This window comes from Penicillium canariense (genome assembly GCF_028826845.1).
Source record: "Penicillium canariense strain IBT 26290 chromosome Unknown utg000003l_segment0_segment0, whole genome shotgun sequence".
NCBI lineage: Eukaryota > Fungi > Ascomycota > Eurotiomycetes > Eurotiales > Aspergillaceae > Penicillium > Penicillium canariense.
In genome coordinates, this window is record NW_026622730.1 from 144,402 (window position 1) to 160,345 (window position 15,944).

The 15,944-nt window shown below is 53.9% G+C and overlaps 5 protein-coding genes across 5 annotated transcripts; 2 read left to right on the top strand and 3 right to left on the bottom strand.

The window, feature by feature from the left end:
• Nucleotides 1-2,496: 2,496 nt before the first annotated feature.
• N7482_004902 (uncharacterized protein) lies at nt 2,497-4,927 on the top strand (the record flags this gene model as incomplete). The annotated part of the gene is made up of 7 exons (XM_056687027.1): nt 2,497-3,391; nt 3,447-3,548; nt 3,604-3,656; nt 3,709-3,835; nt 3,889-3,973; nt 4,031-4,175; nt 4,229-4,927. 7 exons carry the CDS (start codon nt 2,497-2,499, stop codon nt 4,925-4,927), a joined length of 2,106 nt encoding a protein of 701 aa, XP_056542582.1.
• A 381-nt stretch (nt 4,928-5,308) lies between these two features.
• On the bottom strand, nt 5,309-6,152 carry N7482_004903 (H(+)-transporting V1 sector ATPase subunit E; the record flags this gene model as incomplete). The annotated part of the gene is made up of 3 exons (XM_056687028.1): nt 5,309-5,459; nt 5,522-6,030; nt 6,120-6,152. The coding sequence occupies 3 exons, from the start codon at nt 6,150-6,152 to the stop codon at nt 5,309-5,311; spliced, it is 693 nt and encodes a 230-aa protein (XP_056542583.1).
• A 326-nt stretch (nt 6,153-6,478) lies between these two features.
• Nucleotides 6,479-8,499, top strand: N7482_004904 (uncharacterized protein; the record flags this gene model as incomplete). The annotated part of the gene is made up of 3 exons (XM_056687029.1): nt 6,479-6,520; nt 6,578-6,808; nt 6,889-8,499. 3 exons carry the CDS (start codon nt 6,479-6,481, stop codon nt 8,497-8,499), a joined length of 1,884 nt encoding a protein of 627 aa, XP_056542584.1.
• Nucleotides 8,500-10,319: 1,820 nt separating this feature from the next.
• N7482_004905 (Transcription factor of morphogenesis MCM1) lies at nt 10,320-11,186 on the bottom strand (the record flags this gene model as incomplete). The annotated part of the gene is made up of 3 exons (XM_056687030.1): nt 10,320-10,595; nt 10,661-10,795; nt 10,947-11,186. 3 exons carry the CDS (start codon nt 11,184-11,186, stop codon nt 10,320-10,322), a joined length of 651 nt encoding a protein of 216 aa, XP_056542585.1.
• Nucleotides 11,187-13,662: 2,476 nt separating this feature from the next.
• gfsA (glycosyltransferase family 31 protein) lies at nt 13,663-15,249 on the bottom strand (the record flags this gene model as incomplete). The annotated part of the gene is made up of 1 exon (XM_056687031.1): nt 13,663-15,249. One exon carries the CDS (start codon nt 15,247-15,249, stop codon nt 13,663-13,665), a length of 1,587 nt encoding a protein of 528 aa, XP_056542586.1.
• Nucleotides 15,250-15,944: the final 695 nt, after the last annotated feature.

The following is a 15,944-nucleotide window of genomic DNA, read 5'->3' on the forward strand; positions in this document are numbered from 1 at the left end:
GTTGACCTGGTGTCACAGGGGCCAAGTTGACGAGACCACAGACCACACTATCATCTGTGGGTGAGACTCGGGACGCGATACAAGGACGAGGCCAGCGCGCGGATGAGGCCGGGAGGGATGGTAGTCCGGTATCGACGGAGGGGAGGATAGAAAGGCCGTGTGCCAACGATAGGTCGATTGGCGGGGAAACGGAATCACCCACGCGGGGCCATGCAAGACGAAGGAGGGAGACGAGGAGGGTGTGTTGAGGATGGTGGAAGGGGTAAGGAAGTAAAGGTATTTTTTTTTCGAGGGGGAGGAGACGAGATGCGCTGAGAGAACAGCTTTGGGGGTGGCCATTGACTCGGGGGGTTGGCTCGTAATTACGAGTCACGGTGTTACGCGCTGCTTATGACATTGCTTACTGACTTGCATGCCGGCTTGGTCAGCGGGTTGCTTGGCAATGGATGGCCCTTTGATCCTCTTCTTATGTTCTACGGTAGCTGGTAGTGATGCAGACAAATCATCAGAAAGAGAAGCTTGAATTAGACTACTCCTATCTCGATCTCTAGCATTGTTCCTATGTTGTCTTCTCATGTCGCAACCTCTGCTGATGCAGCGACATGAATACGATGATACTTCGTACTCCCTTCCCGGGCGGCACGGGGCTGGATACCTTACGTCCGGTATGGAAACGGCGATACCAGCCACGATTCTCGGCGATCGGCCCAGCGATTGTTTGGTTCACCATCTAAATTTTTGACAGTGGCAATGATGGGGAAGGGTCTTCGGCACTTATCCATAATCATAACTTACATGCCTCGATTCGGTCGGAGCGTATTACCTGATGTGCTTGAATTATCCTCACGAGGAGAGAACGGCCGTTGAAGATCTATTTCAGGAAAATGGCCCCCCTCATGCAGCAACAACTCAGCCTGCAGATGGAGAGGCGCAGACGTTCAAAAATACATATGGTTGTCCTGTGTACGGAATCATGGCGGTGTCCTGCGTAGCTTCGGAGCCCTGACAGACAGTAACTAATTGAGGTTAACATGCCCTCGCCCACTGCTCTCTCCTCCGTACCACGATTCCACCCAGGCGCCCCATTGGGGCCAATGGGCTGCCTGTTGAATCTTTCGTTTTGATGTTCAGCCCTTCCCGGGTTCCGGGGTTCCGGTGACAAAGCCAGTGTGCGGGTCTCTTCCACATGTAGCCATCCTACCCTGCAGAGTACATCCAGTAACTGGTCATACCAAAAACGGGATATGGCACAATCGGGCACCTATCCCCCGTAGTCCGTGATGGAGAAAACAATACCAACGGCCCCCCGAGATCCCGGTCCCCGGGGAGACTGAGGATGACCTCAGTTCCGCGCGCAAAGGCCACCTTTGCTATTCGAGGTCAAGCACTAACCACAGTCACTCCCACCAGGGACATCGTGTCTTGCAGTCGGAGCATCAAGCCTGAAACCACCGGGCGACACGGCACATCCGATCTCCACCGGGCCCTTAGTCAGCCTTTGGGGCTCCCATGGATTCCACGGATGGTTCAATGGATTCGATACATCCCATCCTGTCGGAGCAGAACTAACCATCACTCGTCGAGGCACTGCGGCACAAAGAAAAAGGAGGTGGTTGTGGCGGAAATGCTCAGCCTCCGGTCGGCATTGTCCTCGCTTCTTTCCACCCCCTTTTTGCTCGGATGCGCGCGGTACGGAGATGGAGCCTCTTGGCTCTCAGGAGAAGCGCACTATGTCCCAGTGGTGGTCCTGAGCGGGCCCTCGTGGATGATCATAGTGAAGTTGCCGATGGCTCCAGGCTTCTACTCTGGTCCGTTGCAGTCTCCGGTCAATGCGGCCTAGATCTGTCTCCTATGTCGCCTGGAAGCAATATCCATTGCGGGTCAAATCTCGCCTCGGCAAGAGAAATTGCAGGAGGAACCGCCTAGATGAATATGTATACGGAGTATCTAGCACAGCACAATCAAAACATGACAGTGCGTCGTCAGCCCGCACGATCGACCACGAACCACAGTGGAGCAGGACGGTGCACCGCCGGCCAGATTCGTAACCCTAAATTCGATCGGTGGACTGCGTCTGGGACCGACGGTCTCTCTGTCTATACCCCTGACCCCTGGTGTCGCGGTCTTGTTCTCTTGAAGGCAATGCACGCTTCTCGTCGCGCAGTGGTCGCTTAAACGTGTAGATCACACGGAAGGTCGGGACCCTCGCGGATCCACGCTACGACGACAGTGGCTGGCAAGAGAGTTTGTTAGCCTCGCATAAAATAGAGCAGTGGAGAACACAATTCGTTCCTACCGCTATCACGTACTGCTCTCATGTAACTCCAGTACCCCGTAGAGCACAGGAACATAAAAAGAGAAGGTCTGTTCGAACAAAGAAATTCCCCGATCGGGTAGAAGTGGTATCACGTGACTTCGCGCGCCGCCTTTGCCCAGCCACGCGACGCGGAGTCGATGGCGGGACACTTGCGCTCAGCGCACACCACGGCGCCCACCATGCGGACAATCCGCGATTTCTTTCGACGCCCGTCGCTTTCGAGAGTCAATCAAGACTTTCCTCCAGATTTAGCCCAGTCTGATTCTCATGGCGCACATGAGCCTCCCACGTCGTCTCCGCTTTCCGAGCCGCCACGGTCATCTATAACGATAGATCTAACTCAGGATGGTGACGATGGAGAGGATGGCCCAGACACTCAACTCAGTAAACCATCTTTACGATCCGCTAGCGACAGCAGACCGGAATCCTTTGCACTCGAAGCCTTTGCGCCAGACCAAAGTTACTTGCGCGCCGACACCGAATCAATTGGCCCACCCTCGTCTCTTAGTGGCAGCTTCAACGCATCTCAGCGCATTGTCAAAGATGGCAAAGAGGTGGTTATCAGCTCTGACGGTGAAGACACAGACTCAGTGGCCTCTCTAGAAGACCCAGATGCGCTATTCGCCCCGAAGACCAAGCCCAAGCCAAAAAATGCTGGTGGGCCCGCGGCAAAAGCTTATCAACCCGACAAAGCGTTACTCGCCAAATTGTCTGCGCCAAAGAAATACAAACACACCATCGAGTCTCTTGTTCACGATGCGGTAGATGATAATGAGATGGAGGCCAATGTTGCCAAGGCCCGGGCGGCCTTTGTACAATCGCAGCAGAATGGGGACCAAAGTGGCATGGGGGGATCAAAGAAAGGTCTGAATGAGGGGATGTTAGTATCAGCTTTTGGTGACGATGGCGATGAAGGGCCAAGTCTTCGACGTCTTATGGAGGCCGTTCGAAGAACGGAGGCCCTCGAGCAAGATCGTGCCTGGCGATTCTTTGATCAGAGCCAGATGACACCAGCCACACCAGACTTCCTAATCGAATTGTTCCCGGCGTCGTCGCCTCTAGCGGGACTACGAGGTTGTTCCACTCACGTCCAGCTTGTGTATAGTCATGCTGACTCCTTTTTTTGTAGAACCTAATTCTCGTGTTCGGGTCTTCCAGTCTGGTGTGTTGGAGTATGCTGCGTCATTACAGCGTTTGCCAGATGAATTCCTCGTGTGGCTATTTCGCTCCGGTGCGTTATTCGTCTTATATCATTACCTTCTCCGCACCAAGCTAACTCGACGCAGTTCCCCTTGAACCCCGAGAGGAGTTGAGAAAGGCTTATTGCCGGATTTTCACGGTACTTTCAAAGAGCTCCCCAGTCAATATACTTTAGCTAAAGATGTACAAAGCAAGCCCCCAAGGCGCAAGTGGAATCATTGATTCATCCGGATGACATTGACTGTCTCTTCCGTCAGCTGGGGGCTAAGTCACAAGCAATGAACCTATCTGAACTCATCGTTGCAGATTCTCCTGAACGTGAGGCGTCCACCCGAGCTAAATCTGCATTTCTCTAATAGCTCGTATTACAGGATCATCAAATGTACCACATTTGAAAGATCGAATGATGTTGATTTCGGTCTTGACTTTAATTGGAGACACTGCTGCAGCTAATTTGTGAGTTCTGATTTATTCTAATTAAGACACCATCCAAAAGGGCTAACATCAGGCTAGATTTTCCGATAAGACTCAAGAGCACGCAGTCCACATATTGCTGCGTATGGCGCTGGACACATCATTGACCGCGGATGATGTGATCCGCTCAGAGCTGCAGGGAACTTTGACTTCTCTCCTGGAATTCGGACCGAAGGAGAGAATGGTGCGTTCTATATGAATATGTTTCCGGCTTGGTACACCTGCTTACTGAAACAGGAATCCGGAATTTGCACTACTGTCTATCAAACCGTTAAAGATCCTCAGTTTCAGAGCCGCCTGCTACAGAACATTCTACCCACATCCACGTGGGTTTCTTTGCTCCGCTACCGACTCGCCGTTGCGTTCCTACTTCAGGATCCAGGACCGCTGACTGAGCCTCCCGAAGTGGTCCTTGGTCTGACGCGCATTACTCTCTTGTTGATGCGGGACGAGCGATTCCATTTAAAGAAACATAAAGGAATCAATGAATACGACTACGGCGATTTAATCGCCATCACCTTGCTTCTCGACATATGCATCAACTCGGCCCTATATGACTTGGGCTACCGGCAGGGTGACACGGAAGAGCAATTCAACATATCGATCGACCGGCTGGCTTCTCAAATAAAGAGGATCTTCAGCTCCATTGAGGATACCGGCGCATCACACCTCCAGCGCATGCTAGCCAAGCAGGCGCTAGAGGCGCTGCACTACCGGATGGTATACTCAGTCCGGTCTAAGGCACCGCCTAAGAGAACCCTCTTCAAAACATTTGGGAGGGAGAAGAATGGTGATATCAAATCCATATTCAAAGCCAACTTCCTGGGCGGTGCCAGCGCCATCGACACCGGACTGAGTACACCATCCGGTAGTTCAGATGCAGATAGCGTCGAGGGCACGGCAATGCCGATTCGTGGAGACAGTCGGCTATCATAGTTCAACAGTACGGTGTATCATGGGGGACTACTGGACATTCAATGCTGCGGCGTGGCTCAGATCTTGCGGTTCTAGCGGCATATGTATACATGATTTACGACCGTGACGACTGATGAGCATCAACCGAGCGAAGCAATTTTGCATTGTTTCCGGAAAGTCTGCAAACTGTAGATGAGAAATCAGACGAACGCTTAGGAAGAGAGACCATAATCTAGGTCAGACATGAGATGTGCAAGAAAAAGAAGACCCCCTCTCTATGGAGATAAGGAGATGACCAGCGGTCCAGGTACAAGCCCGAACTATAAAACATGAAACCTCCGGCGGCAAGTTTTGCGGAAGATCCGCAAACCGAAGAATCAGAGGAAAAGCAGAAAAGGCGGTCTAGTCCAAGAATCGCCGGTTGACATTCTTTCCGAACAGCGTCTCCCGAACGGCGGGAAGAGCGTCGATCTCCAACAGCCGCAGACGCTCCTCGAAGGTGTTGTTGATCTCGATCTTGCCCTGGCCACCGACAATAACCACACCGCCGGCACTGTAATATCACCATTAGTCCTGTACCTGTAAAAATCATTTCGGCGGAAACCAGAAACTTACGACCCCTCGGGCAGCGGCTCCGACTCGTCCAAAGTCACAGTCACCTCCTTGCCAACGTTCTTCTTGAAGTCCTTCGCGGCCTCCCCAGCAGCCTTCTTTGTGGCATCGGCATCCTGCTTGCGCGAGCGGACCACCACCTTCTCCTCGTTCAGGAAGTACAAGCCCTCGAGGATCAGCCCCTCCAACATGGTCTGGTACTTCTTATCGCTCGCGGCGACGGTCGAGACCTTATCCCGAGCCTGCTGGAACAGCTCATCCAGAAGCTCCTGCCGGCCGCCGAGCACGCGGAGACGGGTCCGGTTGGCGAGAGTCGAGCGGGTGATCTGCTGGGACATGGCGGCCTGCTTGAACTTCTTCTCGTAGAGGGAGTCGATGGCGGCGGTCTCCTGGCGCACGAGCTTGGACTTCTCGATCGCAAACTCCTCGTCGGCCTTCAGCTGAATCTCGCGGGCTTTCTCGAGGGCCTCCTGCCGGATGAACGCGGTCATCTTGCGGAGCTCGCCCGCGACCTGGATTTCCCACCGAACAAGGTCAGTCACCGGGTCGACTGCAGGGGAGGGTGGTACAGCGCAAGTCAATGGGAGGAGGGTAGCTGTACCTGATCATCCGAGAGGGCATGACTTTGCGACATGATGGCAGTTCTGGGTGGAGAAGGGACGGGAGTGGTGTCTGGTGGTTTGAGTTGAATGACGTGGGGAGGAAAGGGAGTTGTGTCCAACTAAGCTCGGAGCCGCCGCTCTCTTTGCCTTGGCGTCCCATCCGCATCCAACGCTCTGAAGCCCCTCTCCTAGTCTCCGTTTTTTGCCCTGGCAACACCCTTTCTTTGGCCTATTCTCCTTCTAAATATCCCCTCCTAATCCTTGCACCTCGCATTATGGCATTCGTGCTCCGGTAGTCGCCCAGCTCGTGCGCTCCTACGGTTTTGCCCCGTCCCTGGCGGACATACGATAGACCACGATGGGTAACCTAGGAGACTTGTCGCCGCAGGGCAGTATCGCGGTGAGTGTGGAGAGATCTCTACCATGAGGAACACGCTAGCTCATGGACAATGAACAGGTTGGAGTGCTCGTGGGCCTCGTGTCGACTAGCCTGCAGGCGATCGGGCTCACACTACAGCGCAAGTCCCATCTCATCGAAGACGAGAAGCCACTCTATGAGGGACGCCGACCTCCCTACAAGCGCCGGCGGTGGCAGCTGGGCATGGGTATGTTTGTGATCTCCAACATTGTGGGGAGCACCATCCAGATCACCACGCTGCCACTGCCGGTTCTTTCCACGCTCCAAGCGGTCAGTTGTTGCCTTTAGTTGTTTTCTTGGCCGAGTCTACAGAAGAATCCCGTTTGACTGACAGGAAATGTGTGGAATAGTCCGGGCTGGTGTTCAATACGATTTTCGCGACCCTTATCCTCGGCGAACCGTTCACTCGCTATTCCTTTGCCGGCACCGTCCTCGTCTGCATCGGCGCCGTGTTGATTGCGACCTTTGGCGCCATCGGGGAGCCAGCGCATACCCTAAATCAGCTATTAGAGCTCCTAATGCGACGGCCATTCCTCATATGGATGGGTGGAACACTCGTGGTTGTTGGAATTATTCTTGTTGGTTCGAAACTGTTGAAATACTTCATACTACGGGGATCGCGGGTGAAACCCGTTGCGTCTGGCCTGTTGACACCGCATATACAGCGGCTCCACAGCAGGATCAGACTCTCTCGGGGTATGTGTTATGGAGCTGTTAGTGGAATTCTGTCAGCTCACTCGCTCCTGCTGGCCAAGTCAGCGGTGGAGCTGCTGGTGCGTACAGTGGTAGACCGTGTGAACCAGTTCAATCGCTGGCAGTCGTGGGTAATTCTGTTGGGCATGATCTCCCTGGCACTAACACAGCTGTTCTACTTGCATCGAGGCCTGAAACTTTGCAGTACCAGTGTGCTCTACCCATTCGTGTTTTGCATCTACAATATCATTGCTATCCTCGATGGCCTGATCTACTTCCGGCAGGCCTCTCAGCTTGCAGGTTTCCATGCAGGCCTCATTGCATTGGGGACGATCATTCTGCTTGGCGGTGTTCTTTGCCTGTCATGGCGCCTGGAAGATATTGACAACAATGCCGGCATCACAGCCGTGGGGCCTACACAGACTGGGCTTGGGCCAGGCATGACGGTTGTCGAGGAACACGACACCACGTCAACCGGACTGCTGGATGGTTTAGGGAATGAGGAGTCCCAAATCGGAGAACGACACCCGCTACTTCATGGTACTCCTCGCCCTCGACACCTTTCCTCATATCATCGTGCTCGAGCTCCCAGTCTCCCGCTCATACCACCATTCGATCAGCATGAAACTGCAGATCTCAATGCAGCCTCGATTTGGGCAGAACTCGATGACTCCGACTATGACTTCGCAGATCCGAAATTGCGCTCTTCTATCATACGACCGCGGAGCTCCAGCAGCAGTGCAGCACTCAATGGTCCTATGCGCGGACTCTCGCGGCACTCTACCATTGGTCCAATCCCGTATCATCGTCAGCGGGGATCTCGTCGGGCTGGTCCCTCATTACCAGGTGGATTACCGCACTCGTCGGGACCCTTGGCAGGGTTGATGGGCGCTCAACGGATGTGGCGCAACGCCTGGGGCCCTGCGACATCCTCGCCCGGCGTGCAGACTGTCAATGGATACGGCACTATCCAAGAAGACGAGAATGCTCCTCACGATCGCGATGGAATGCTTACTCCACCGCCAAGGTCCCCGTACAATATTCTCGCAGGTTCGAGAAGGGCTTTGATAGGCGCGTGGCGGCACGGACGCCAGTATCTATTCCGATGGACGAGTCCGCGGGCAGGTAGTCAAGACCACGCCAGTGCGCGTGCGCCGGGTGGCGCCTCTTCTCCGTTGCTACCGCGAGCTGAGGCCCGTCTTCCGTGGACACGAGATCTAGACGACCATCGGCCCGAGCAAGGACCCGACACGCCGTCGTCACTTTGAGCTTTGAGGGCTCCATCCTCTTTTTATGCTTCACATACTACATCACGTCCCAAGCGATACTCACTAGACCTCACTTTCTCAATCTCTTTATACCCAGAAGACTGCCATGCTTCCCCCCTTCCCCCCCCACAGATTATTTGACCTTGTACAGTAGGGACACATGCCTCGCCCAGCAGCGGGACGTACGTGTCCCGCCCTCTTTCCTTCTATCTTCTCAATATAAGAGCAAGGAGATGCCGCGACTATCCGGTAGGCTATTGTCTGTCCAGGATACTACGATGCCACTTTACTTTTCCCTCCTTGATATATTTCTGAAGAAACGATGAATAACGATGCGAGCCTGTTTGTGAATAGGAAATATACACCCTAATATCGCTCTCTTATCTGCCAACTCTTCGTTAAGACCTTAGATTAATCTACCTTACCCTTTCGAGCTCGGTTCCCACATTGCTAGGCCTTTCCCTGATCGATACATCTTCAACTCTTAAAAGCAAGACACCACATATGATAGTCAACGCTGTGGGCTTACTGTACCTAGGGATAACAACGGTAGATTTAGAACCCCGGGCAAATCAACCAATTCAGCGAGGCTCATCTACCTCGGCTTCCAGTTAAATTCCTTGAACGTCTGGTGGAGGGATGGACACGTTGATGAGAGAAAGTTGTAGCATAGTACTTTACCAAAGCTTAAGGATACCAAAGCTTTAAGGAAAGATCAGCAGTCTGACGGAGTGTCCTGCACATGGAATTTGAACTAACTATACCAAGAATGTGATGATCTGCCAATAATCTAGGTCGGAATAGATTTCAGGAGTACGAAGACCATAAACAATAGCATTACTCCATCATGATTAATCCCCAGCTGAGCCAAGCCAGCAAAACCTACAAGAATGACTACAAGTTGCAGCGCAAAAATCCATCGAGGACGGCGGGAACAGTCTCCAAGCATCACCGTATCATACCAAATACCAAAGAGATACAAATACTCCAGGGACAACCAGGCCCAATCGCGAATGTGCCACCAAAGCGCCAGACCACCGCATGACGTAGTAGGCAGAGCAGTTCCGGCCCAGGGGCAGACAAGCCCGTTTCCACGAGCCTGGCACGGAGGGCCGAGTAGAGCGATATTCAAACCACACAAGGTTGTTGAGATTAGACACTTGGAAAGGGATCAAGTTAAGAAAGCGACGAAGCAGAATCAATAATGGTCATATGAGATAAACAGCAACAGAAAGACAGGAGAAAAAAAAAATCCACTTCGCCGACAAATCAATGCACCACGAACACCGCCCGCCTCCGCCATTTGGTCTAGGTAGAGGAGGCAAGGGGAAATCAGAAACAGCCAGAATAGCGTTGAAGTCCAGATTCGCGTGCTCGCGCTCTTTTTCTCTCTTTTTTTGCGAGGATTTTTGCAAATTTTCTTGTCATGGTGCAAGGCCAAGGTCCCGATTGGGGAAAGGGGGGGGGTGAGATAAGAGGGGGTTTTTGCGCCCCCGTTCCCGAATTGCAAAAGCAAAGACCATGACACGGCGAATATCGGTGATCAAAGACAGACACCTGGATTCATATCCAGCGTGGTTTGACAATGTACACTTCACAAGATGGTAGAATGGCGCCCGCCGGGTCAAGACGGTGCCAGTTCAACGAGGGAGATTTAAGAGGGAGGAGTAAGAGGTGGGAGGGAGGATGGGTCAGCACAGATGGACGGGTATCAAATGAACGCGAGAGATTTGAGTGCGCAGGGGAAGAAAACAGAAGGGAAGACGCAGGATCTGGGACCCCGTCCGCAGCGGCGCGCAAACACAGGGAAAGGAGTTAATTTACGCCGTGGGTTGGTGCTGCGGGGGCATGCGGTTGCCGACCGGCATGCCGGGATACTGGCCACCTGCCTGCTGCTGCTGCTGGAGGTTCTGATAGTAGGCCATCTGCTGCTGCTGCTCGTTGGTCATGTAGCCGGGGTGCATTCCCGGACGGGGCATGTTGGCCTGCGGCGCGTTAACGTTGTTGTGGCCGACATCCTCGGGAGCCTCGGCTGGGACATCGGGAGCATCGACACCATTTTCGTTGGTGGTGGGGTCGGGCGCGTTCAAGCAGGCCTGGTGGATGGTAGGTTAGCGGACCTAGCGTGACGACAGCATGGAAATCGGTGGCGTCGACATACCTGAATGAGGTTCTTACCCTCGGCCTTGGTTACTAGCGGCTGCAGCTTGGGGGTGGTGAAGGTATAGACGAGACCCGTCTCAGAGACGACGAGCAGGAGCACCTGGGTGCCAGTGAGGACGGACAGCTCGTAAGCCTAGAGATCACGAGGTCCACAGTCAGCATGCATAATTTCTTTCGAGGCGATCGAGTCGAATGGGTACTCGGCACGTTCGGATGACTCCAAAATAGAAGAGGGGGTGGGTGTGGGTGTGGGTGTGGGTGTTGTCGCGACGGGTGGCACGTACCTTCTTCATGATACCGGCCTTCCGCTTGGAGAAAGTAATGTGGCGACGCGACTTATCCTGGATGAACTTGATCTCAATCTTGCGGCGCTCACGGCCAGGCTTGTCGTCATCATCATCGTCGTCCTCGGCACTCATGCGGTTGCGCTTGGTGCCGCGGGCGTCAGCGCCGTTGCCGGCCTGTTGGAGGTCATCGTGACCGGGGGAGAGTTTCTCGTCGCCGACGGCAGCCATGTCGGCCATGATGAAGGTAGGGAGAGAAGGTGGAGTGGGTGGGGGAAGGTTCTGAAAGAAGAAAGAGAAGTTGAGAGCAAAGGTAGAGATGGCCCAAAGGGGAAGGGAATCGAAGAATACCCAATCGAGTAACGCGTTTTGGGATCGCAGGGTTGGAGAAGAAAGGAAGGGGGGGAGAGAGCGAAGAAGGCAAAGTGCGAGCGACGATGGGGCAGGCGGTCAGTCACGTGTGGAGTACCGTATCGGACGGGAATTACCTAAGTGGGGCCACCAGCGAGTCTCAGCAGTACTTAGACACACGGTGCAGACAACAGACAAATTCTGTGTACACGCGGGTACCCCCTCCTTCGAGCGGCGATACTCCCCTGTTTTGTGACGGTATGGGCCTGCCCCCTCCCGGTCATTTTGCCTCTGATTGGTGGCTCCTCAAGGGGGGGGCCAACTCACCGCGCTGAACTGCGCGCCCCACGGCCTCCGCTTGCATCCGCTTCGAGGCAAGCGTGAACCCAAATTTGCCTGGTGGTCTGGACTCGAGTGGGAGTCGGAAGATAGCTGTCTCAGCGTGAAAGAGGATGCCCGCATAGCCCGCCTGCTTTATGCTTAATACTTTATATTCCTTTTTCTCTCCTGGAGACTGACCAAGTCATGTACCCCAAAGTCGCTACAGCTGGCGTCTTCGACTACGCCATAACGACCACTGCTCCGCCTTCTCTCAGTGGCAACCTGTTTCTATACTTAGCCGCCCTGCCAGGCCCTGCATTCCACATACCGGTCCGCTCTCGGTTTGGCCCCCAGCAAAACAACCGTCGATCGCAGTGTCGGGAAAATTGGAAGATTGGGAGACAAATCAACACATTCACAACAACCAGTCTAACTCGCCTGGACAGCTTTTCTCCCCCAGCCAATCTCCCACTACCGGGCTCCGGCGCAACAACTAACTTTGTTTGCCTCTTTATATTAATTGAGTCAGCTCGTATCTTGCTAGCTCCGGCACGTTCTGCACTGCTATCCACCAGGCTACTACTCAACCGGTTCACTAGAACAAAAGTACCCTGTCGAGCGGTTCGTCCACCGCGATCGTGGGGGAAAGGGGGGGGGAGCAGCAAGCTAGCCCCGTTGTACAAGGAACCTGCGGTGTACGTCCACTCCCCCGGCCGGTGGAATGGGCCTTGTCTCGACCACAATTGGATTGCGTGTCTGCAGTAAACAATTTACAAGCCCGCTTTCGGGAACTCCAGCTCTTTCCCCCCTCCCGCCGTGTCCCTCATCACAATCACATTCAGGGTGAAAACTATGGCATGCGCCACGGCATGGTCTGGCACCATCGGATGCCGCCTGAGTTCCAAGCGCCCTCGCCTCCTTTTCCAATATCACGCAAGGTTTCAAATGCTATGTTCCAAGAGGAAATAAACAGGATTCTCTAAGACTCCTGAGAAGGACAAGGACTAGGTATTAAGTACTCCGTAGATGCGATCGATGTGCTCTTCCCCCGGAGTAGGGGGTCCCAATCAGGTCTCGGTTCTCTGCCACTCCACAAACAACCAGCCACCACGCTGTGAATGCCGACATGGTGCATTAACTCAAGCCAAGCCCTGTCAGAACAAGCTTGAATCCAAGCCCCGAAGGTCCACGAGCCCCAGCCCCCAACTACGCGTTTTTTGCGGCCCGCTCCGAGAGTGGACTGTCAACCTCGAAGCATATCCTGAACAGGGCTCCTTTGGTAAAAGCTTATATTCAATAGAGGAATAGGGAGACATGGAAACCTGCATGGAGAATGACAAAACTCATCATATTCTTCACATAATGAACAACAGTTCAACGCTAATCACCAACGGAGACCCAGACATGGTCTTCGATTCAAGTCTATTTTTACAAAACAATGCATGGGCATGAAGAAAGGGAAGCCACGCTCTCCCCGAATCACAACGGGAGATTCACAGACAAGAGAAGAGAAAATAGAAAATAAAGATAAATCGAGAAGGAAAAGGAGAAGGAAGGACGAAAGAGCAAGCCAGAGACACGAGGTGAGACAAGGAGACCCAGCCCCAGCACGGCCGGCAGCTAAAAGTGTCAAGTGGGTGTTGTGGCAATCAAGAGCCGGGATATAGAGGGAGCACATGAAACCACCCAAGGTTCCTGCACCAGAATGGACTCCGCCAATGCTAACGCCGGATAAATGAAGAATCAGAAACTGGAGGACGCGGAGTTCATGTCACGATCACGAGTCTCATCCGGAATAAAAAAAAAGGTCGGTTGGAAAAGGGTGGGGTGGATGCAACATGGGTTTGGCGTCGTGATGTGAGGAATAAAAACGTGGGAGAATAATAATTTAAAAAAGAAAAAAGGACTGAATCATGTGCAGCGAAGTGAAGATGTGCGACAGCCGAGACAAAAAAAAGAAAACCGTAACCCCCAAGGACCAGCCTTGCAATCACTTGTGGAGTTGTCCTTTTTTCCCTTCTTCAGCGACAAGCAAGAGAGAAAATCATTGCTGGTAGGTCCCACGGATGTAGTGATCGCTGATACCGCCGCCACCGCCGCCCTCGGGACCGAGCCAGACGATCTCAATCACACTGTGACCCTCGTCTTCCTCGCGGACGTAGAACTGGTGTACGTTGTCACCGACAACATACGCATCGTGCAGCAACCACCGGTCCTTGGTGACACCTTCATCCTCGGCGGGACGCAGAGGACCGAGGCGTTCCTCGAAACCACGAGGGTCCTCGGGCCACGTCTTCTCGACAGCATCGAAGTTGATGACATCGTCAGGCACGGATTCGCCATAGGTGTACTTGACCAGGGAGTAACCGTTGGTCAGGACCCAGAAGTGGCGGATCGACTCGCCGGTCGAGTTGTTGATGGTCTCCTCCTGGTCGAAGACCCAGCGGCGCAACACAGACTTTCGGCCCGCGGCCGCAGCCACAGTCGTCATCTTCACCACGTCCTTGGAATACCACGAGTTCCAGTGGTGCATGGACTCAATCTTGCGACCAGACTCGTAGACACCGTCCACCGGGTCGGTCATATCCATTTGGTAGAGCGAGGGCCAGAGAGTCAGTTGAGTGTCACCGAAACGCTGAATGCACTGGCCAAGCTTCTGGTCACCGGGCTGCTCACCCCAGGACTGGCACTCATCGTAGTACTTCATGAGCACGTCGAGCAGTGGCTTTGAGACGAATACACCCGCACCACCGAAAGCGATGTGACCGAAGGTGTCGACCTGCCAGCTGGCCTCGGACAGAGACCCAATATAGTGCTTCTTCTTCTCATCAAACAGTTTCAGCTCCTTGGCGATCGTAGGCAGAGACAGGAAGAAAGTATCATCATCGCTGAATCCAACCCAGGTGGTGTGAGGGCGGAATTTGCGGATGTGCTCTGAGAAAGCCTCAACCATACCGAAGTAACGAGCAGTGAAGTCCAGCGGGGAGGCCTTGAGAGTCAGATCCAAACCGCGGTTGCGGAAGTAGGTCTCTTGCTTCTCCAGGTCGTCATCGGATTCGGGAACCAGAACGATCAAACCAGCCTTGGTGTTACCGTAGGTGTAGAGCAGCGAGGGGAGTAGGCGGTCTAGACGGTCGACCGTGGTGGCCAGACCGAACAGGAGCTTGGAGGTCTCCTCGACATCGTCATCAGCGGCCACGTCCACATTGATGATCTCGGGGCAGACGAAGTTCTCCTCGTTGTTCTCGGGAGAGACAACCATTCCACGCTCCATCGCGACCATCGGGGGCAGCACAGGCTTTTCAACCTCCTCCAAAGTGTGGAACTCGGTGTCGGGGCTGACTATGCGAGGGCGGAAGTAGGCACGAGTGTAGTTCTTGCGGGGAAGCCATTCGGAGAAGGGAAGAGGAGCAGCCAGCTTGGGATCCACCTCGCAGGTGCTGACCGTGGGTGTCGAACCCTGCGAAGAGGGACCTAATTGTGTCTGGCTGCCACTCAAGTTGGCGCGGTCAATGGGGTGCTTGAAGCGGAGGAACGCAGACCGGTCGTAGCGTTCCATGCACCAGAAGAAAACGCCAATCGACACCAGGGCGATCAACGGGAAAACCGTCTTCAGCCGGAAGAGAGGCATCCTGACGGTATGGGACGGGGCCGACTTTTCGAACATGTACGTGATTCTCGAATCGGAGGATAAAGCGAAATTTGGGGAAGGGGGAAGCGTGGGCAATGCGGCACGCTCCCTCGGATTAGGACTTCTTATCGAGTGCGGGTGTGACTGAATCAAACGATAATGTCGTGTCTCCCGCGGCAGAATCGTGCAGCTAGGAAAAGAGGCTGAGCACGCAACGAGACGGTCGAAGCGAATGTGTGTAACCAAATGTTGGGGTTAAGGAATGGCAGGCAGATCAAATGCCGAAATCAACGAGAGGCGGGCAGCGTCGGGACCTGCGACACGGTCCAAGGGGTGGGAGAGAGGCGGCTTCGGGGATTGGGTGGAGATGACAGATGGTAGGGGAGGGGGGGGGAAGTAGGAAGCAGACGAGAGATCAACGCGGCTGGACAGGGAGTCCAGGGCGAGAAGCAGATCGATGCTAGAGGGAAAGGGAAAAGTCGTCAAGATGCGAAGGTGTGAAGAAAGAAAAAAAGGAGGGAGAGCGCAGAAGTAAGTAGTGGAGTGGATGGAAAGAGAAAAGGTGGATGGGATCGGGGGTCTGTGTATGGCGGTATTGCTGGTACTGCGGGAAGTGCCTGAGCAGTGCGGATGCACGGTCCGTCACCGTATTACGTATCGTTGCCTGGTTCCTGGTCTTCCCGCTTGCAGTCTAC